Source organism: Bacillus rossius, chromosome 18 (assembly GCF_032445375.1).
Source record: "Bacillus rossius redtenbacheri isolate Brsri chromosome 18, Brsri_v3, whole genome shotgun sequence".
Lineage (NCBI taxonomy): Eukaryota > Metazoa > Arthropoda > Insecta > Phasmatodea > Bacillidae > Bacillus > Bacillus rossius.
In genome coordinates this window covers 11324314-11346929 of record NC_086345.1, presented here as the reverse complement: position 1 = coordinate 11346929, position 22616 = coordinate 11324314, and the positions used below count along the sequence as shown (strand labels likewise).

General features: G+C 39.7%; 1 protein-coding gene across 1 annotated transcript in view; it reads left to right on the top strand.

Moving 5' to 3' along the window:
- The window catches only part of LOC134541058 (WD repeat-containing and planar cell polarity effector protein fritz), a 48060-nt gene extending 27092 nt beyond the window's left edge, over positions 1–20968 (top strand). The window contains exons 10-14 of the mRNA XM_063384200.1: positions 1769–1892; positions 4396–4571; positions 9212–9369; positions 12723–12855; positions 16667–20968. Coding sequence (XP_063240270.1) covers positions 1769–1892; positions 4396–4571; positions 9212–9369; positions 12723–12855; positions 16667–16731 — 656 coding nt within the window. The 3' untranslated portion in view covers positions 16732–20968. The remainder of the gene's footprint in view (positions 1–1768; positions 1893–4395; positions 4572–9211; positions 9370–12722; positions 12856–16666) is intronic.
- Positions 20969–22616: the final 1648 nt, after the last annotated feature.

Here is a 22616-nt window from a genome sequence, read left to right as displayed (position 1 = left end):
AGAAACAGAATACTCAAAAATCCACAAAAAAGAAAAGGAAAAAAAAAACTAGCAAATGCAACATGAGACGGCGGGACATGACACGCGTGATCAAACGTTGCACATTTAATCAGAAAATAATAAAATATTTAAATTTGAATTTATTAAGCTACATGTCTATCTGACCAGAGCAATTGAAGTTAAAAGTAAAACTAACGAAGAAAATTTAAGTTACTGGTCAGTGCCTACCTCATTATCAAAAATTAATTAATAAGGGCGAGCGTAGCCTCCGATAGCCTACATTACGAATATCCTGTGGAAATTTTGTCCCTTCCCGAGGAGAAAATCTCTGATTTTAATATTTTTTAAGACTTTAGTGATCTCGCACAGCTGTATTTGTAAATTACCTATATTCGTTTTTTCGAAATGTTAGTATTTGAAATTGAATTGAATACTAATAATGAACTATTCTTATCGGTATTCGAAAAATTTGAATATTCGCACAGGCCTAGTTTTTTGTTGTTGTCGATTTATGTGTCCTTTGGTTTGGAGTTCATGTTTTTTGTGTCCGTGTGTTCATGTTTGTAGTAGTTTTGTATTATTCTGTTTACTGTGTTTGTATTTTTTATATTTGTTTAGTGCCCACCGTCTAAGGCGTTCTTGCCGTAGGTGGGCGTCTTGCAATTATTTATAAATAAATAAAGTTATTATGGATGCTGTGAGGATAGTGACCACGTGTAGCATGGGCGTCGCAAGGATATATTTTTTGGGGGGGGGGACTTCAATTGATTTAGTTGTTGAGGTTCTCCCCCGGGAAAATTCGGGGTTTGAAGGTGCAAAAAGGTGGTATTTAGGCATTTTTCTTTCCTAAATATTCTAATTATAGTTGGTTGCAATATATAATTTATTTTTTCTAAAAAAAAATATTTTCACAGAAGAAATTTGTAAAAACACAGTTAACATATCTGAATTCGGTATCGGACCTGATTTTGATTTTGCACGAAGATCGAATTTAAAAAGTGCTCACATTACCACGATCGGACTAAATGCACCATGCGCAGCACATGGGTTGTATCGCAGAAATCATATTTTTACTGTAACTACGAAACTAAATATATTATTGGAGGGGACGAAATTGAAGACTTTTATTATTGGGGTGGGGGGGACGTGTCCCCCTTTTCCCCGTCCCCCCGGTTGCGACGCCCGTGGCGTGTAGCACGGAGGGGGATGCACCGGACCTTTTCGCCGGAGTGGCGACGCCCCCGGCCAGCGCCAGTGCTGCCGGCAGTTGGGTCCTGAGAGGACTGTGGGTTCGTCGACGGGACGCGGAGCCCCTTTCACGTAATGTTTTCCGTGTTTCACGTTTCATGCGGCGACACCACACCAGCTATACTAATTTGATGAGAATCTGCAGAAAAAAGAATTTGCAATCGGGTGACAATTTTTTTTCGCTCTCCGAGATGCAGTGTGTTCTTTCACAGAACCATTCCAGACAATCTGCCCTGGTCGTGTGTTGTTTCAGAAATGATATTAAGTGCATTCGCATTGCTAACACACGGATTTTCTGTTTGCGGGTACAGGATTTTTTTTTAGATCTGTCTCAGGTAGTATGTCACTCATTCACTTTCCTTTAGAATACTACTGCTCTTTCAAAGATCTAGTCCAACGTGGTTTTTCCGCATGTTTGTGGAATGTCAGTATTCAAAATTGAAGTGCGTAATATTAGATCGGTGTGGGAAGGTGTGAAAACTAATAGAGTCAAGTGTTTTAAGACTGTCGTGTGCTGCAGTCCAGCTGCAGACGGCCCTGGGCAGCTTCCACGTGCCGCTCCAGCCGATGTGCCACGCGACGGAGCTGGAGTTCGGGGAGCAGGTGCGGGACCTCACCAGGAGGTTCTTCCACCACTTGCTGAGGTGAGCGCCGCCGGGATCCCTGGGCGGTGGCCGGACACACGCCCTCCCGATCAGCTCATCCGCCCGCGGGAGTCCGCGCCGTCGCCGCGACTGCCTTGCTGCGGGCTCTCGCCCCTCGCCCCGCGTGCCTTGTGACTCCTCCCGGCTTATAGCGTAGCTCGACTGCCCCGGCTACGACCGGCAAACAACCATGCCGCGTCGTTGGCAAAACACACAGATTAACGTTTTACAATAACTACACTGTCCAGAGAATCAGGCCTCCGGTGTGCCCACAGAGGTCACTCGTAACAGCCCGAATGAAGATTAACCTTAACGCTCTTTTGAAAAAATTATTATTTCAATGGATTATTAAAAATATTTTCTGTATACCTAAGTTTTGAGTTACCTCGCGTGGTCACCGCATGCTCTTCGTTAAGTCCTCGTTCACTAAGTGCGTCGTCACCAGGGGCGCAACAACAGGTGGGGGGGGGGGGGGGCAAGGGTATTTTGCCCCCCCCCCCCCCCCCCTTGAAGTGGGGGTAAACGGGGGCAAAGAAAGATGCTGTGTAATAAATTTTTTAGATGATAAAACTGCTTAAATAGCACCATTTTCCACAAAAAAGTAACTTAGATAAAAAAAATAAATCTTTAAATACAGTAAATTCAGTATATGTAATTTATTTAGCAGAAAATTTGCACCAAAATGTATGTATAAAAAATTAATTGGATTTTTTTTTAAAACTTTTTTTTTAATCTTACAACTGTTATTAGTAACTCAGTAATTATTTTCTATAAGTTTATTTAATAATATTTAACTATTAAATATATCTTTTTTTAAATTATTTTATTGTAAAAGTACAGTATGTATTACTTAAAATCATTTAAGTTCCATATTTGTGTAATAATGTGCTATAGTTATGAATAAACAGAATTCATAAAGAATAAAAACAATAACACTGAAATATAGTATTTTTAAAAACAAAATTAGCCTACACATACACCTTATAATATTGTCCGTAGTGATAGATAAAGATAATCCAAGTAAGTGGAAGACTGTAAAGACTGGCTCCTAGACTTTGTGTCTGGCTTGTAAACTGTGAGATAAACAGTAAAAGTAGTTTACATCATGTGAAGTCGTATATTATTTGGTTATTATTTTTTTTATGCAATTTTAAAAACTAAATATCTCTGTCATGATGTTACAAACATTTCTTTGCAATTCAAGCATTTGGTGTTTTCCTTTGTTTGTAGTGGTAGCATAGCTCTAAATGAAGCAAGGTTTTGTTCTTATGTAACTTTACAGTGTGGGTGATATATTTATTTACGATGTATTAGATTCAAGAACGTTATTAAAACATAGTCTGTTTAAGTTTATATGTGCGACTGGCACACATAGCAAAGTAATGATGCGAGTTCAATGTGTGTAGTAGTACGAAAAGTGAAAAGGGTACTGGTGAATTTTAGGTTATGACAGGCACTCATTTTTCAATAATATCGGCTGAAAATTAATAAGTGTATCATGAATCGGCAAAAACACCGATTCAATTTAATATCGTCGAAATCTGCTTCTGCCGATTTGTTACGGCACAGCTCTGTGTCTAACCATTGAGGGAGTCTTTCGCTGTCACATGATAAAGACCCTATAAAAACCGTTTTTAACTGCAAATGACTTCACCGTCGCTGATTTTCATGCAATAAACAATGGAGGACTACTTTCAAATGGGTTTGAAAAGGGATTTTTATAAATTTTATTGAAATTATTACAATTGCACGTAGCTGTTTGCAAACATGCGTGTCAAGTCTATAGAATCGGTTACCTAACATCAGGCATGACTGAAGAGGATTTGTGCCGTCGGAATGGAGCTGCAAACATTTTACTCTGCTAAACTGAAAAAAAAGTTATGAGTAGAGCCAAGATTTTATGGTGTTATCATTAAAAATAGTGGATTTCATCTTTATTGTCATTAAAAATTAAAACAAATACAATAATAAGTACATATAGAGAACACTTACTTTGATCAACTGCTTCAACAATTTGAAGTAAGACACTTAAGTATTTAAATTTATACTAATGACAGTAACCTAAATAAAAAAAAAAATGCAGTAATCAAAAAGTCAGTATGCATTGTTAAAAGCCCAAAATAATTATACTTCTACATTTTCTTGTGATGTTTCTCTGTAGGCCTTTACCCATATTTGTTATGTTATCAGCTATAGACTACTTATATTTATTTAGAAGAAAAAAAAAATTGTAGAACCTAATTATTATTTTTTTTACTTAGTACATAACATTTTAGGTTTTTAAATGAAAATCAGACAAAAAATGTGTTAAATTAACATAGCTAAATGAGGTTAATGAGGTGCATTTTGCTGCATTTTGGTGTTATGAGGTGTTTTGCTGTGTATTGACCTAACGTTGCTGTTATTTTGGGTTATATTCACAATATAAACGTGCCTGCAGTCATGAACTGTTTTATTGTCGTCGGACAGGTCATCTGTGCTGACGATGTGCTTGATGGAACAGGTACCGCATGTTCGACAAGGCGTTCCGGCTGGCGATCGACCTGAACGACCAGGACCTGTTCATGGACATCCACCACTACGCCCGGGCCGTGGACGAGCGCCCGCTGGCCGACGCTGCCAGGGAGAAGGCGGAGCAGATATTCGACCAGTGCAGCAGCGCCACCAGCTCCGACGCAGGTACTGGGCTCCGCCCCCTCGCCGCCCCCGGGGGTGGCTGGCCACGGGGGAGAACAGGAAATTGTATGAATGATTGTATGGACGTAGTTATGCAAAAAGGAACCAACCCACAATTTTTTTTATATTTTATTTGAATATAAATTAAAATAGTACAAGGTTGATCGTACCGTCGTTGCTATTATTATATCAGTATTTACACCAGACCATCAAAATTACACCCACATTGTATTATCAATACGAGAATTACAATTTATAATTAACTTTAACTTCAAAATACTCAGAATAGGTTTTGTGTGGGTTGGTTCCTTTTTTGCATGACTACGTCCGTATTTGTAATTGTATTGCATCCCACGGGAACGCGCGAGGAGCGCGTATTTATTATGATTTGCTAAATTGCTTGTAATCAACTTGTATATGCATGTCATATGTTTTCGTTCTATAGGCATTTTAATATAAATAAATATTATATTTTTTGTAAAGGATTTATATCGTTTGTTAACAGCACCAGTTCCCCACTGCCGTGGGTTTTATAGTAAAAACCCCTCCCTGCTTTCTCCTTTTCAGTTGTTTAAGGCCGATACAAATCCTAGACAAGTCAGGCAAAGGACTGAGAATTTCTTAGGTAGTCAGGGAATTTATTTATTTATTTATTTATTTATTTATTTATTTATTTATACATTTATTCATTTATTTCGACTTTTGTTTGGCGCAGTTAAGTCATGTACGCCATCTCTTACACTGAACCATGAAACATAAACAACGTACATTAAGTTATAACTAGGAATCGAACATAAAATTCCATGCTAACAAATTACAGTGGAACCTTGTTAGTACGATATTGGTTAATCCAAAATCTGCATTAATAAAAAAACCTTTGTAAATCCCTGGCAACATGAATTAGGATGTTAAGTGTTAATTCGTTTGAATATTAAGAAATACCAGATGATCTGTAATTCAAAGTTCCATTGTAACCCAACACTATTTTTGCGTACATTTAGTATATGATAATACAAATACTCGTATTTGTGTTCTCGGTATTTACGTTTCCCGCAATTAACTACATTTTCTTTAGGTCCTATTTACGTGTCAGGAAATGCAATGCAATACTTTCCCTCAAATGACATTCACGTCTCATTTACTATGTATAAACTGGTTTTTGTTTACATAAAACTCACTTAAGATTTTCTCACACAATACAATTTCCCATCAAATATGATCAAATGTTTCCATTCCACCGTTTTCTCCATAAGATGTATGATGTAAAATATCATTCCTGACGTTTAAGTTGCCCAAAAACTTTGTTTTTCGAATAAAAAAATTCTTTTTATGTTGAAGGTCATTATTCGTAATTTTACGAGAGTGAAAATGGCTAAAATGCAATGTTTCGAGAATAAAATGAAACACCCGGTACAGATTCTTGAAAGCACTTGAGGGACTTACTATACATATCTTATTTTTTCCACCATATAATGTTATGGTATTATTTTTTTTAAGTCAATTTTGTTTTCAAAATAGGAAATTTTGTTGTTATGAATTTTATTTTGATAAATCCATTTTGTTCATAAATATATATATATATATTTTTTTTTTTTCAAGAAATATTAGACTCAAATATTTCGAGATACTAATTACACCAAAGTAGTACCATTTTTATTCCTATTTTGATGCAGTTTTACAGGAAAAAATTTTTTAATAAGTATGCCTAGGGAAGAACTATTTGGAATAAAAATAAATTTTTACAGGGGTTTGTGTGTTTGGAATATGTACCGATGTCAGAAGTTTAAATGAATTACTAATAATTTCACAAGAGGTTAAAGCATAAACAAAATATAATTAATTTTTTCAATCCAATTTTACATGCAACATTTTTTTTGTACAAATTTCCCTACTGACAAAATAACATTAATTAATTTTAATGGTTTGTATAGTAATGTTCTTGCTAACATTTGATTGATTTCATGATTTTAGTTGCATTTCAGACTTAATGGTGTAATACTTGCATTTCGGTGTTACAAGGTACATTTACATGCTTTCCGGTGTTATTTCAGTTACATCGCAATTCAACATGTAATCTTGTTCCTAGCTGTGTGTGACAAGAAGACTGCATCCCAGTCCACAACCTTGGGTTCAGAGGCGACACCGCGCTAGAAACACCAGCGAGCGTCACACTTATCATCCCGCCTCACTTACACAAACACATTCCTGACTAGGCAAGCCCCTTAAAACAAATGTAGGATTCTTTGTGGCTGGAGCGCTGAACCTGGTCTCTCACCATCATTGTTTGCTGCCGTATGCTCACGTAAAGACGGATAATTGAGTTCATCTTCTTTTTTTTCTCATTTGATTCTGCCAACCTGTAGTAGTTATCATGTTTTCATATGAAATTTCCCGATTATATGAGATTGAGTTGCAATGATTAGAGGCACTGGAAAATCGTAAAAAAACGATATAGGCGCGAATAAAAGCGACAAAATGGTTTACCGACGAATAAATGCTACAATCCCGTTTTTAGAAGTAATTATTAAAATTTCAAGTAATATTAAAATTTCCAGTAAATTTTAGGTTTACCTAATATTTTTAAATAAACCATTTCATATTATTAATGGCCTAACCTCAAACAATATAGAACATTCTTTATTTTATGCATCTTCTACCCATGTTTGAAGATTACCTAATAAAGGTGACGATGGCGAGCCATGTAAACAATCAACACGATCTATGAATCTATGAATCTATGAATCTTGTAAATAACACGAAACACAATTTAAATACGCATAGGCTCGCGCGGAAACTTTGTTAACGGCAAACATAACATACGACCCAAAAAATGTAAACGATTAAAGAGAGGCGTTTATTTACGTGCATGAATATTTTCACGGGGAAGAAAGTGAAAACATGCCAACGTGTGCATACGTGCGTGAGTGATAACAGAAGCAATCAAATTATTTATTGTTAAATGACAACTAAAATATAAAAATGCATTAATTTAAGTTTAGAACACACGCAGCTTATATTTGGCAACTACAAAAAAAAATACGAAAATCTACTTCAGTCAAATTCGTTAGCACTTTAACGGGAAAAAAAGATGGCAGCAATGTAGCTCTATGCTTTTGTCGCTCATTTGTTTAACGTACCTAGTGTTTTCATAATTTCCTAACCCGAAAAACAAACTGTAATCTGTGAAACTAAAATATTGCGCTGCTGTTCACAATAAAATTAAGATTATTAAAGTCGGTTTTCTGTATCGTGTTAGCGTGCAATGCAATTCAATTTAATTTTTTTTTTTTTTACCATTATGGGACGGACAAAATCTGTTACCGTGCATTCACGTGCAGAGTAATACAAGTCACACCATTTCTATGTTAGTGACACTAACATACTTATGTCCACAGCTTGCAACATCCGCATAAACTGGGAGAAGAATCATGTAATAATTTTGGTCTATTAAAATTAAAGCTATATAAATGCTATATGGCAAAATATAAATGCTACGAACAGCCATTATAAACGCTATTTTCCAGTGTCTCTAGTAATGACACATCACGTCAACAATTAAACTGTTATAATGACTAGGCCTGTGGGAATACTAGTTTCTTGATGCAAAGTTAATATCAAATCAAATATTTAAAATATTTTTAAAGTTGAATTTAATTGTGAATATTGTTTTCAGCGAGACTTTATTACACTTATTTTAGAAAATATGGGATTGTAGAAAAAAAAAAGTATTATTTTAACGTTTTGTAATGCTTGAACTAAGTGATTAACCAATTGGGTTTTACATACAACACCATTCAATAAAAATTATAAACTAAACCCGCATAACATTACGTAATAGGTTAAGCATTCATAAAAGCCAACTTAAAGTGTCACGTTCAATTTTTTTTTTTCAAGTAACTCACTTTATTCATGCAAACCATACAAAAAAAAAAAATAAAAATTTAATGAGGAAATTTTAGGTATCCCTGTTTTAAAGCCTTGCAACAAATGCCCAGCTTCACATTAGGCGGGAAGCTTTGCATCACAACCACAAATTGAAATAAAACGAATAGCAAATTTCCTGGTAGTGTCAAATCGAGTATGTACAAAAAAAAAGGTATGATTGATTCACTTAGTGGAAGTGCTTTGCACAGTCCTTCCCGATGGGAAGTGTTTTACATTTAGAATTCCTGGTGCTTTGAGGCTTTCGTGAAACTACTGGTGGGTTATCTATCAGAATGTTTGCTGCTAGCCCAGTCATATTAGGTAAAAAAAGGGGTCAACCTCGGAATGAAAGATAATAAGCTGTAAATTGGTATAAACCTTTGTTTTGTCGTTCTAAATTTTGTCTCAAAAGTCACAAATGTTATCGTGTCCGCGTCTTAAGATATTGAAGGTCAAAGGTCATAAAAATCGGTTTTTCGCGAATATCTCGCTTTCTATTGCTTAAATGAGATTTGCACCTATTATAATAGTTGTAGAGTATAAAATTATCTACAACTTTTGTTTGAACTTTTTTTTTCATACGATCAACCGTTTTTGCGGTACACCGCAATATGACTGTACGTGGCGCACTCTTCGTGTTGCTGGCGGGATACGTGGACAGTGTTGTGTCGGGTGTGTTGCGGGGCAGTGACCTCGGAGCGCGCGCGTGCTGCTTGCAGGCTCCCACTCGGCCTGCTCGGGCTGCTCGGGGGACCGCAGCTGGGGCGAGCCGCCTGGGGCTCGGCCTCGCGGCTCGGCGCCCCCGCTGCCCGTGCTCAGGCCCGGCGACAGGCAGAGGGTGCAGTTCTCCGACACCGTCACGCACATCCTCGTGCCGGTGAGTGCGCTCTCGCCCAGGGGGCCTGGGGGCTGCCGCAGTCTGGAGACCGGGCTTAACCAACCCACTTTATATCGTCAATTAAGCCCACCGCACACGGTACAATATTTTCTACTAGTTTGCTTACTAGAATGCTTACTGGTTTCTGCACTGTGTAGGCTACAAGCTGAAACACTAGGTGTGCTACAAGTTTCTGCTGCACACGATTTTGTTGAGAGAATATTCTCCACAACAAATTTTTTATTATGATAATTCACATTTTATACTGCATACAAACAAGGCTCTTCTTTGTATGCATTTATTAAAACGAGGAGTTGGTCACTAGTCCACTTCTTTCCGTCCATGTTTATCACGACATGCGCGCTTAAAAGTGTAAACAACTCCTCGGGCTGTTTTCGTGAGTTCTGATTGGCCTCTCCTTAAATATTGTAACACAGCAAGCAACAAAAATAGAACGCAGTCTATTACGCAAAACCAGTAGCCCAGCTCGTACAGCTACTAGTATCCAGTTTGAATTCGAGTGAAGAAACAAGTAGTAGAGCCAGTACGACTCCTAGCATACAATATTGTAAAGAATATTGTACCGTGTGCGGCAGGCTTTAGTTGGTAATGGACTAATGGTTAAGTTATTGTGTTTGCTTTCGTCTTTTCGTTTTGCTGTGTTTTTGTCTCGTTTCAACTGTTGTGCTGAATTTTTTCGGGTTCGGTATTTTTTGTGCTGTCATCATTTGTGGGTTTTTTTTTTTTTTCGTTCTGTTAGTACATTTTTCTTTATTTTGTCTTTCTTTGTTTGTTGACCATATTCCGGTTGTGGAGTATTGTGTGGTGTTAAATCCTGACAACAGCAATTTTTTTGCTTAATTTGTGCTTTTTTGTCATTTCTGTTTTTTTTTCTTTCTTTCTTTTTTTTTGTAGTTTTCTTCTACAGACATACATGTGCTAAGCAATGGTGTATGTCCAAAACATTACATCAAGTAATGGTAAAGTTAATTGACTTGGTTTTACTTATGAATGGTAAGATAAAAATATACACCTCAATCATTGCCTATGAACCTAAAAAAGGTTTTTTTTCTGGGAACAAATTAGCACGCCCAAAAAAAGGTAATGGAAACTTCCTTTTTTTTCATTTTGCTACAAAAAGGTTTTTTATTAAATCTGTTGCATATTCATTTTACATATAATATACTGCATGTTCTCTGTGAACATCAGTCTACTGTATTAAATTAGACGACACGTGGTGCAAGGAGAATATGCATGTCCAGAACATGTGGAGCTGTACTGATAACAAATCGGCAGGAACTACTGATTTTCCTATATTTTTGTTGAATCTGCATTTCTGCTGATTCATGGTATGCTTGTTAATTTTCAGCCGATATTACTGAAAACCTAAAAATCCACGAGTACCCTTTCAAATTTTTGTACTTCTACATACTTTGAACTCACATAATTTCTTATCTACGTGTGCCTGGTTACATATTAAACTTAAACAACCTGTTTTTTAATAACAATTTGAATTTACTACATCGTAAATAATTCTATCACCAACTCAGTAAAGTTAGATAGGAACAAAAACTTGATTTATTTTGAGCATGGTTGCCACTGCAAACAATGGAAAATACCAACTGAACTGCAAAGAAATGTTCGTAATATAGTGACGGAGACATTTTTTAACTGACTTACTTCAAGTTTTTAAAATGGAATTAGAATAAAATAATGCTATAATAGGCTTTACAAAACGTAAATTACATTTACTGTTTCCCGTGCAAAGCGACCACATTAAACACATTTCCCTATAAATGTTTGGTACTGCAAATTTTTGTCTCCGCATGCATTTATTTGGTATTGGAACTGTCGTTCTTAAATTGTAATTATGTACATAGTCTTGCAAGCTTGCCCATTTTAAATTTCATATTTCGTGAATCAATATATTTCATTGTTATCTATTTATAAATTATGTTTTTTTATATAGTTCTGTATTAAATAATTAAATTTTCAAGCCTCCATCTTAAATTTTTTTTTGATTAAGCAACTAACAGGTCGGCAACAAACAAATGAAAAGAAGCTCAAAATATTGAAGATAAAAAAGTTATTTTTCTTTTAATGGACTGAAAACGGAGAATGTTTGTTTTGTGACTAGATTAAACACAATTAGTATGTGGTTGTGAATATCATTTTTGAGAAGTTAATGCAAATAAATTATTTTTGTCCCTCAGAAATTATGTTCTGCTGCAAAGTACCTCTATGCATCTGTTGCTATTGTTCCATCTTTTCAGCACATGTGGAATTTTTTAGGGTACTAAAACACATTCATTGAAAAATTAAGAATGTTTGGTAGTAAAAATATAGAATGGGTCAATTCTAAAAATAATAAAAAAATCCTATTCAGTTCATCTTAGGTTATCTTTCTTTTTAATTAATTTTTATTTACTCAAACTAATATAGATTGTATGATTTTCTAAGAGGGTGACATTTTGGGTAATTTAGTAAATTAAAAAAATATATATATTTTTTAACCAAAATGTGATCTCCTTCGTACCAGATCGGAATTCGGTGAATTTTGTGAATGGTACAGCTCTACTATGTGTGTATTGATCTGAGGGTATCTTAAGGGAATGTATCGGTGGTATGATTGTATAAGCACCACCGCACGATAAGGCACACAGCGTGACTACAACTTTCTCTCGGAGCGTGACGTAGCCAGAGCGGGTACTAGACGTGGTTACACTGTATTGTTGCGTGTACTCAGTCTTGGCTAGCTTGTATAGCATCGAGAATGCTCTAAGGTGTCCCGCACGCTTTGATTCAAACACGCACTCCCAGGTTATCAATAATCAACCTGTGTTACGAAACAAAACTATAGTTCCCTCGTTAAGAGTGTACAGAAGCCCCTCATAATGCAACTGGGGATATGCAGCTTGCAACAGGACCGCACCTGTGGCCGGCTGTGATTCGGAGTGGCCGAGAGGGGGAAACACATCTGCTATCTCTGGTGGGGGCAAGAAGAGGGCACACACACATATTTATATAATGCTGTGGCTTTTTTCTCCAGCTTTATAAAACAAAACATATACACCAGCCTGATATACACCAGGTTGATATCTTAAAAAAATTTATTTCAAATTTATATCTGGTCTCTAATACAGCCGTGTGTTTCATGTGTTTCGTGATGTAAAATAACTTTGACACTGTAATAATTATACTGTATTGTTGATTTGCCATTAATAGGCACAGGAAGAGTACTACATAGCACTCAGTTCAACATTGTTCCTCATTACTTGGTGAAAATTGTACAGTAATCATGCTGGAAGTATGCTATAACTGTGCTGTGTCTCGCAAGCACGCCCTCTGTGCAGGATGAGTTGCCGGAGCCTGCCGAAGCATGCAGGGAACCAGACTTAGTGCCCGACCCACAGCAAGAACTGGCCGACAGTCTCCCGCTCTGCCTCGGCAACAAGCACTACCTCCGGGACTTTGCCCCAGCCCCAGGTACTGTCCTTCACTCTCCTTCCGCTCTGCCTCGGCAACAAGCACTACCTCCGGAACTTTGCCCCAGCCCCAGGTACTGTCCTTCACTCTCCTTCAGCTCTGCCTCGGCAACAAGCACTACCTCCGGGACTTTGCCCCAGCCCCAGGTACTGTCCTTCACTCTCCTTCCACTCTGCCTCGGCCTCAAGCACTACCTCCGGGACTTTGCCCCAGCCCCAGGTACTGTCCTTCACTTTCCTTCCGCTCTGCCTCGCCAACAAGCACTACCTCCGGGACTTTGCTCCAGCTCCAGGTACTGTCCTTCACTCTCCTTCCGCTCTGCCTCGGCAACAAGCACTACCTCCGGAACTTTGCCCCAGCCCCAGGTACTGTCCTTCACTCTCCTTCCGCTCTGCCTCGGCAACAAGCACTACCTCCGGAACTTTGCCCCAGCCCCAGGTACTGTCCTTCACTCTCCTTCAGCTCTGCCTCGGCAACAAGCACTACCTCCGGGACTTTGCCCCAGCCCCAGGTACTGTCCTTCACTCTCCTTCCACTCTGCCTCGGCCTCAAGCACTACCTCCGGGACTTTGCCCCAGCCCCAGGTACTGTCCTTCACTTTCCTTCCGCTCTGCCTCGCCAACAAGCACTACCTCCGGGACTTTGCCCCAGCCCCAGGTACTGTCCTTCACTTTCCTTCCGCTCTGCCTCGCCAACAAGCACTACCTCCGGAACTTTGCCCCAGCCCCAGGTACTGTCCTTCACTCTCCTTCCGCTCTGCCTCGGCCTCAAGCACTACCTCCGGGACTTTGCCCCAGCCCCAGGTACTGTCCTTCACTCTCCTTCAGCTCTGCCTCGGCAACAAGCACTACCTCCGGGACTTTGCCCCAGCCCCAGGTACTGTCCTTCACTCTCCTTCCACTCTGCCTCGGCCTCAAGCACTACCTCCGGGACTTTGCCCCAGCCCCAGGTACTGTCCTTCACTCTCCTTCAGCTCTGCCTCGGCAACAAGCACTACCTCCGGAACTTTGCCCCAGCCCCAGGTACTGTCCTTCACTCTCCTTCAGCTCTGCCTCGGCAACAAGCACTACCTCCGGAACTTTGCCCCAGCCCCAGGTACTGTCCTTCACTCTCCTTCCACTCTGCCTCGGCCTCAAGCACTACCTCCGGGACTTTGCCCCAGCCCCAGGTACTGTCCTTCACTCTCCTTCCACTCTGCCTCGGCCTCAAGCACTACCTCCGGGACTTTGCCCCAGCCCCAGGTACTGTCCTTCACTCTCCTTCCACTCTGCCTCGGCCTCAAGCACTACCTCCGGGACTTTGCCCCAGCCCCAGGTACTGTCCTTCACTCTCTTTCCACTCTGCCTCGGCCTCAAGCACTACCTCCGGGACTTTGCCCCAGCCCCAGGTACTGTCCTTCACTCTCCTTCCACTCTGCCTCGGCCTCAAGCACTACCTCCGGGACTTTGCCCCAGCCCCAGGTACTGTCCTTCACTCTCCTTCCACTCTGCCTCGGCCTCAAGCACTACCTCCGGGACTTTGCCCCAGCCCCAGGTACTGTCCTTCACTCTCTTTCCACTCTGCCTCGGCCTCAAGCACTACCTCCGGGACTTTGCCCCAGCCCCAGGTACTGTCCTTCACTCTCTTTCCACTCTGCCTCGGCCTCAAGCACTACCTCCGGGACTTTGCCCCAGCCCCAGGTACTGTCCTTCACTCTCTTTCCACTCTGCCTCGGCCTCAAGCACTACCTCCGGGACTTTGCCCCAGCCCCAGGTACTGTCCTTCACTCTCCTTCCACTCTGCCTCGGCCTCAAGCACTACCTCCGGGACTTTGCCCCAGCCCCAGGTACTGTCCTTCACTCTCCTTCCACTCTGCCTCGGCCTCAAGCACTACCTCCGGGACTTTGCCCCAGCCCCAGGTACTGTCCTTCACTCTCTTTCCACTCTGCCTCGGCCTCAAGCACTACCTCCGGGACTTTGCCCCAGCCCCAGGTACTGTCCTTCACTCTCCTTCAGCTCTGCCTCGGCAACAAGCACTACCTCCGGAACTTTGCCCCAGCCCCAGGTACTGTCCTTCACTCTCCTTCAGCTCTGCCTCGGCAACAAGCACTACCTCCGGAACTTTGCCCCAGCCCCAGGTACTGTCCTTCACTCTCCTTCCACTCTGCCTCGGCCTCAAGCACTACCTCCGGGACTTTGCCCCAGCCCCAGGTACTGTCCTTCACTTTCCTTCCGCTCTGCCTCGCCAACAAGCACTACCTCCGGGACTTTGCCCCAGCCCCAGGTACTGTCCTTCACTCTCCTTCAGCTCTGCCTCGGCAACAAGCACTACCTCCGGAACTTTGCCCCAGCCCCAGGTACTGTCCTTCACTCTCCTTCCACTCTGCCTCGGCCTCAAGCACTACCTCCGGGACTTTGCCCCAGCCCCAGGTACTGTCCTTCACTTTCCTTCCGCTCTGCCTCGCCAACAAGCACTACCTCCGGGACTTTGCCCCAGCCCCAGGTACTGTCCTTCACTCTCCTTCAGCTCTGCCTCGGCAACAAGCACTACCTCCGGAACTTTGCCCCAGCCCCAGGTACTGTCCTTCACTCTCCTTCCACTCTGCCTCGGCCTCAAGCACTACCTCCGGGACTTTGCCCCAGCCCCAGGTACTGTCCTTCACTTTCCTTCCGCTCTGCCTCGCCAACAAGCACTACCTCCGGGACTTTGCCCCAGCCCCAGGTACTGTCCTTCACTCTCCTTCAGCTCTGCCTCGGCAACAAGCACTACCTCCGGAACTTTGCCCCAGCCCCAGGTACTGTCCTTCACTCTCCTTCCACTCTGCCTCGGCCTCAAGCACTACCTCCGGGACTTTGCCCCAGCCCCAGGTACTGTCCTTCACTTTCCTTCCGCTCTGCCTCGCCAACAAGCACTACCTCCGGAACTTTGCCCCAGCCCCAGGTACTGTCCTTCACTCTCCTTCAGCTCTGCCTCGGCCTCAAGCACTACCTCCGGGACTTTGCCCCAGCCCCAGGTACTGTCCTTCACTCTCCTTCCGCTCTGCCTCGGCAACAAGCACTACCTCCGGGACTTTGCCCCAGCCCCAGGTACTGTCCTTCACTCTCCTTCCGCTCTGCCTCGGCAACAAGCACTACCTCCGGAACTTTGCCCCAGCCCCAGGTACTGTCCTTCACTCTCCTTCAGCTCTGCCTCGGCAACAAGCACTACCTCCGGGACTTTGCCCCAGCCCCAGGTACTGTCCTTCACTCTCCTTCCACTCTGCCTCGGCCTCAAGCACTACCTCCGGGACTTTGCCCCAGCCCCAGGTACTGTCCTTCACTTTCCTTCAGCTCTGCCTCGGCAACAAGCACTACCTCCGGGACTTTGCCCCAGCCCCAGGTACTGTCCTTCACTTTCCTTCCGCTCTGCCTCGCCAACAAGCACTACCTCCGGGACTTTGCCCCAGCCCCAGGTACTGTCCTAGACTCTCCTTCCGCTCTGCCTCAGCAACAAGCACTACCTCCGGGAAATTTTCGAGAAATAATTCTTTAATTAAACAAATTTTGCTATTTTAGTTAATTTAAAATTGAACATATTAATGTGTCTTAAAGTGTTTACTTAAAATGTAAGTTTCGTAAATTAGCAATGCTCTAAAAACTGAAACAAACATGATTAATTAATCAATTCTACTAACCCATGGGGCATTATACCATATACAGTACGTACTTACTAATCGTCAGATTCTTTCTTTCATTTTCTGTTGGAAATTTTGACCTCTTTTTTTCCCCTCTCCTCCGGTTTTATGTCTTTGCGTTGATTCTGAGACTTGTATGTGTATTTCATGTGTTTCAGATCAATCTGAAGAAGAAGAAAATGGTAACAGTTCAATAAAGGTTATTCATTTTGGAGTTGTTTGACATTGGCAAGGACAGCACATCATGTGGTTGGTGCCGTGAATACAAAAAAAGTGAACATTATCTTTGATGTTCAGCAGTGTTCCTGCTGCCTATCGGGGCTGTAATGTTGGTAATGTAGAAGCACTCGTTAGAAATAATGTACAGGCAAGATCAGATGTTGAACCGTAATGAAACTGAAATAATGCCTAATGCATGTCTATATAACACATGACACATGAGATCATAATCTAAGGCAAAACGATGAACTCAAAAACATTTACTGTAATTATTGGTAGTGGAAAATTGAAACTTTATACTATTGTGCACAATGTAGCAAAATTGACTTGTGTATTTTTCAAGAAAACTATAGAAAGAAGTCAAGTTAATAAGTCTTAGTTTAAAAAAAAAAAAAAAACAAAGTGTTCAGCCGAGGGTATGTAGAGAAACACCATAAAGAAACGTGATCGCGAGTTCAATTTACTTTATCGCGAGCACTGGTAAACGTAACATGAGGCTGTCTTTGCTCCACAGTTGGCAATGAATATTTTTTTATTTATTTATTCAGTTTTTGTTCAGTGGATCCTATATGGAGTTAAGGGCTCCGGGATATAGAAGAAGTCAAGTCCATTTTATACAGATAATACATATATACATACATACGCATAAGTATAATTATTAAACATTATAGAGTACATTGCTACATAAGAAATGGTATAAACTCAAGTTTAGGACATTTATACATTTATAGTATGCACGTCTCTATGGTTCTCGGGCTTCATTGTATTTTTAAAACAATCAACACGACCAGTTTTCTTTAAAATAGTAGCGCTGTGGGAAGGAAACTTAGGGTAATAGTGCATAAATTACAAAATTAGGCAATTATTTTAAAAATTAGTTTTGACTTACAAAAAACCAGTTGCGTGAAATACTATTCTAACAAAAACAATATAACACAGTTTAAGAACTTGGACTGAGGTATCGGCGCGAAGTATCGGCAAATATTTTACAAATGCTGCCGATGCCGATACTCTGAATATCGGCCGATACTTAAGAATCGGAATCGGCATCGGCCCAGCCCTAGTTTTCATATTTGTCATGTCCTGTAACGTACATACAGTAGCATTATGCATGTTATAATGCTACTGAAAAGTATTTATGTTTCTGTTATGTGTATGTGCTGTGTTGCTCCAAAATTACATTATACGATTATAGTTCTATATTGGTGTCGGTGAAGAGGCAGTGAGCTGTGTAAGTCTGTTACAACTGAGGGCTATGCTTGTTAGCAGAGGCACCGGGCGATACTTAACAACGAGAGATGTGGTTGGGCGTACTGTAGAGGAGCATAGTGGTGTGATGTGGTTTCGAAATACTGATGTTAAACTGTGTGTTGTCACATGCTCAAACAACTTTGCACACTTTTGTTGATCGTCTCTTGTGGACCCCCAATTGCTCCACATAATAAATTATGAATGTGTGATAATTTGATTTTAAAAAAAATATTAACAGAACACCTTTAAATAACTGCTTAGCTAATATAATTTTTGACCAGATCCCGATAATGCACACACACTTTATCAAGTATCAATACTGTCGATACGGCCAAAAATTAAATTGTTCTAAACAAATGTACAAATGTTTGATTTTAACAAACACTTTATATACTATACCGTGATACACAAACATCACAAAAAATATACTATTCTGTAATATATCCTTCCAAAATGGTTGTAAGTAAGTATTTTAAGCCGCCCAAATGATGTGCCTTAATTAACTTATATTGTCAGGTGTGCTAAGTCCAGTGGCGTAGCGTGGGTGGGGCGGAGGGGGCGGCCCGCCCCGGGCGGCAGCCCGCGGGGGCGGGTCGTCGGTGAAGCGGGTTGAGATCTGATCTATGATTCATTCATTACATGTGTCAGACACACTATAATGTTCCATTTTTATCTAAAATTTTGCGCACCAACTATTTTTTAATATTTATTTAAAAGAAAAACTGCGAAATCACTGACAGAGCTCTTTATAACGTTTGTTTGTTTACATACGAACGGCAACATCGCATCACGCCGCGCCGCCCGGCGCGCGCGAGCCGAGTTGAGCCGCACTCCTTATTATGTTAATTACTCATACAAAATCTTTTGTTTCACGCGTCGGCCCGTGTCGATGCCTCTCTTTCGCACTCATTGAATTTAGTACTACGCATTGTACTGTAAAGTTTGACCTTAACCCAGGGCAAACCAAACAACTTCCGCAAACCGGGACACAGTAAAACTCCTATATTGCCCCGTACCACGAGCGCAGGTAAACCCAAAAAAATATTAAAAACCAAATTAATAGCAGGCTTAAAAAATACTAATAAGGTTGCGAACAGTGAGAGGAGGCAGCAAGTTAAAAAGACGCAAAATTTATATGACAACATTTAATAAATATATATATATATATCATAAAATCGTTTCATCACAAATCGGCGCATCCATCATAAAATACATACCATATTACTACTTATAAAAAATAGCTATATAATAATACTAAAAAAATACTTTAACAATTCCCCCCAAAAATTATAATTTGATCATATACTTCGGAGCTCCGAAAATTAAATATAATTACCAAAAAGGCATTAAAAATACATAAGAACATATTAATACAAATACAAATATAGATACGCACCGGGCGTATCACCGCTGTAAATACCAATTAACATAGGCAAAATCTAGCAATAAATTGACACACCTTAACATGCAAATAAAACTCTGCGCTTTAAAAACCCTCTTAGTGGAAAGTAGAGACCGTTTCATGCAAGAAGCAATTGACTTTGCTAAGACTCTCTGCGAAAAACTAGGAATCGAACTCAAAACGAGAAGAATTCGCAGGAAAAAACGCATGCATGGCGATGAATCTTCTGAAGATGCAGCTTTGTCTCACGAACAGGAAATCCGTCGTGAGATTATCTCATCATTCGACAAGATCATTCAAGAAATGACGACTCGATTCCAGCAAATTCAAGAAATATCGGACAAGTTCGGATTTTTGATGCCAGCGAAACTTTTGGACAGCAAGTTCGAGTGTGATCTTTCCCATGTATTAGAAGACATCGACAAGGATGAGTTTCAGATGGAGCGGAAGCGTCTTCAGCAGTTTGTTGTTGTTGCCTGTTCTGAATCAGAGGAAGATATAAGTGGTAAAGGACCACTGGAGCTCCTCCAGTTCATTCAAAAACTGAATCTCGTAATTTCGGTTCCAAATATAGTCATCTTGATTCGAATATATTTGACTTTGGCGATTAGTGTTGCAAGTTGTGAGAGAAAATTTTCGAAGTTGAAGCTAATAAAAAATTACCTCAGATCTACTATGAGCTCCGCTAGACTATCAAACTTGGCTATATTGTCGATTGAACAAGAATTGGCTGCTAATATTGATTTTGACAAAGTTATTTCTGACTTCGCTGCTCATAAGGCCCGTAGAATCCGCTTGTAAAACCGCTCATCCTATTTTAACTTCAATAAAAGGTACCTCATTGCATGTGAAATTTAATTTTAATCAAGCACCTATAGAATGGGGGCGGCAAAATGGGTCTCCCGCCCCAGGCGCCGAGATGGCACGCTACGCCACTGGGTTATACCAGAGTATTTTATGAAAGTTGGGTGAAGCATGTTGAGTTACTCTTGTACGTTTTGCTGTCAAAGAGTATGAAGAGTGTAAACGAAATTTTTTAATGTTAAAAATTTTGGCCCTGTTTTACCTTAGTGCATAGTTAATTAAATGTTGTTCTTAATAGTGACCAACTGTTGCTAATAGTTTCACCTATGAAATAAGTGATGTTTAGAATTGATTTTTTTTCTTTCAGAATTTATACAACTGTAATAATTCTATCAAAGGACACCATTTTATGATCTTAGAAAATTCAACAAGACTCATAATTATTAATATTATACAAACTAGAATTTTAATGTCAACAAGCTGAGAAATATCAATCCTGCAACATTGGATACCATTTTCTCTGTACTGTGAACTATGAGTGAGTGAGAGATTCTGTGGTAGAAGTGTGATCATACTTTGTAGTACTTGTAGGTTGCAAAATAGTGGTACAGACTTGAGACTGTATCAGCTAGTGTTTTAGGAAATCAGTATATGTTCTCATTACTTTAATTTATTTTTTAATATAAAAGTTTGTAATATGTCTCATTTATTTTGAATGATCTGTTGTGGCAGACAGCAAAGTGTAACAGAGTAAACGAAATAAGTATAATTGGCACAACTGATATGTAAGTTTGTATTTTGAATGGCTTGTTTTGATACTCATTAATTAGTAAAACTCAAGTTTTAACAACCTTGTTAATATTGTTACAGTGTTAACTTTTTAAAATATGAAACATACCTAATATAATTAATTGGGCTTTATTTTTATATCCTCTATTGTTATTTTGGCAATTCATGTACTGTTGTGAACTGAATAAGTATTATAATTTATTATTTTTTACATGCTTTATATTAGCTTCACCTGTATGTTTGTCTGTCCGTCTGTAACTCTGTCTGTCCGTCTGTAACTCTTTCGACTAAGAGTGAGTGACTCATCACTGTAAAATGTCCCACCCATTTCATTACGTTCGTTAGCCGAGCGGTCTAAGGCGCGCGACTTCTGTGACGTCAGCTTTCGGATTCAGCGATCGTGGGTTCTACTCCCGGCCACGCCGAAAAAAAAAAAGTTTTTTTTTTTCCCAGTAAATTCTAATATTATATCCATACATCTAACTGCAAATGATTCGTAGAGACTTTACCATTTCTTTGTGACGTTGCAACTCCAAATAGTTATCTCAGATGGTAATAGGTAGTGTCGGTAACTCATTTCCCTATGATAATTATACATAAATATAGTTTAAAAAACTAAAAAAACATGCTTTTAAAGAATATCAAACTAAAAAGTTAAAAATAAATATAGTTTAAAAAACTAAAAAACATGCTTTTAAAGAATATCAAACTAAAAAGTTAAAAATAAATATAGTTTAAAAAACTAAAGAAACATGCTTTTAAAGAATATCAAACTAAAAAGTTAAAAATAAATATAGTTTAAAAAACTAAAGAAACATGCTTTTAAAGATTATCAAACTAAAAAGTAAAAAATAATTTTAAAATTTAATTTATGACAATAGTATATAAGCAATACTAGTATAAATGAGAAAAAAGCTTGAGGCGCTTTGTGCCATATTTTTTGTATATTTATATATATATATATATAAAAACTGTTGTGGGTAGCAAGTTGTAAAATATATTTTTTGTTTGTTTGGAAATAATTAACATAGTTAATTGAATTTCAAATCCAATGTTTATGTTGTTTGAAATCTACCAGATGCTTGGAATTCAATTCTTAAGAATAATTTGAAAGTTCATGGTTTTGAATTCCATGTATGCCCTGTTCACTGTGTGTGTAAATACATTTTTTTTATTGGTCATGCATCAATGAAAACATTCTGTGTGTTGCAGTACCTTTGTGATCATGTGAGCGTAACAAGTATGGGGCAGCATCAAGTCAGTGGGATTTGTGTTTGTTATTGGAGAGTTTGATGCGGTGCGGCACCGATTTGCTTATGAGACATCACCAAACTGTTAGGATAAGGAACAAGGGATTTTGCCATTGATGGCCAATCCCCTTCTAGCATGTTATCCCTCCTGCTTGGCTTAAACCCTGCATGATTAGAGCGTACAGGCTTTGGCCTGAGACCCACTTAACAGTCTTTCCTACCTAAACCCCTCCCAAACTCACGTAAGTTTTAAACTTAGGTTAGGAGAAAAAACATCATTATCAGTAGGTAACTTCTCCTCGATGGCGACTGCAACGTCGACCGAAACGTCAATATCATCTTCATCTTCGCCTTTGACGCAGCTAAAACGCAAAAGCCAAGCTACAAAAGACT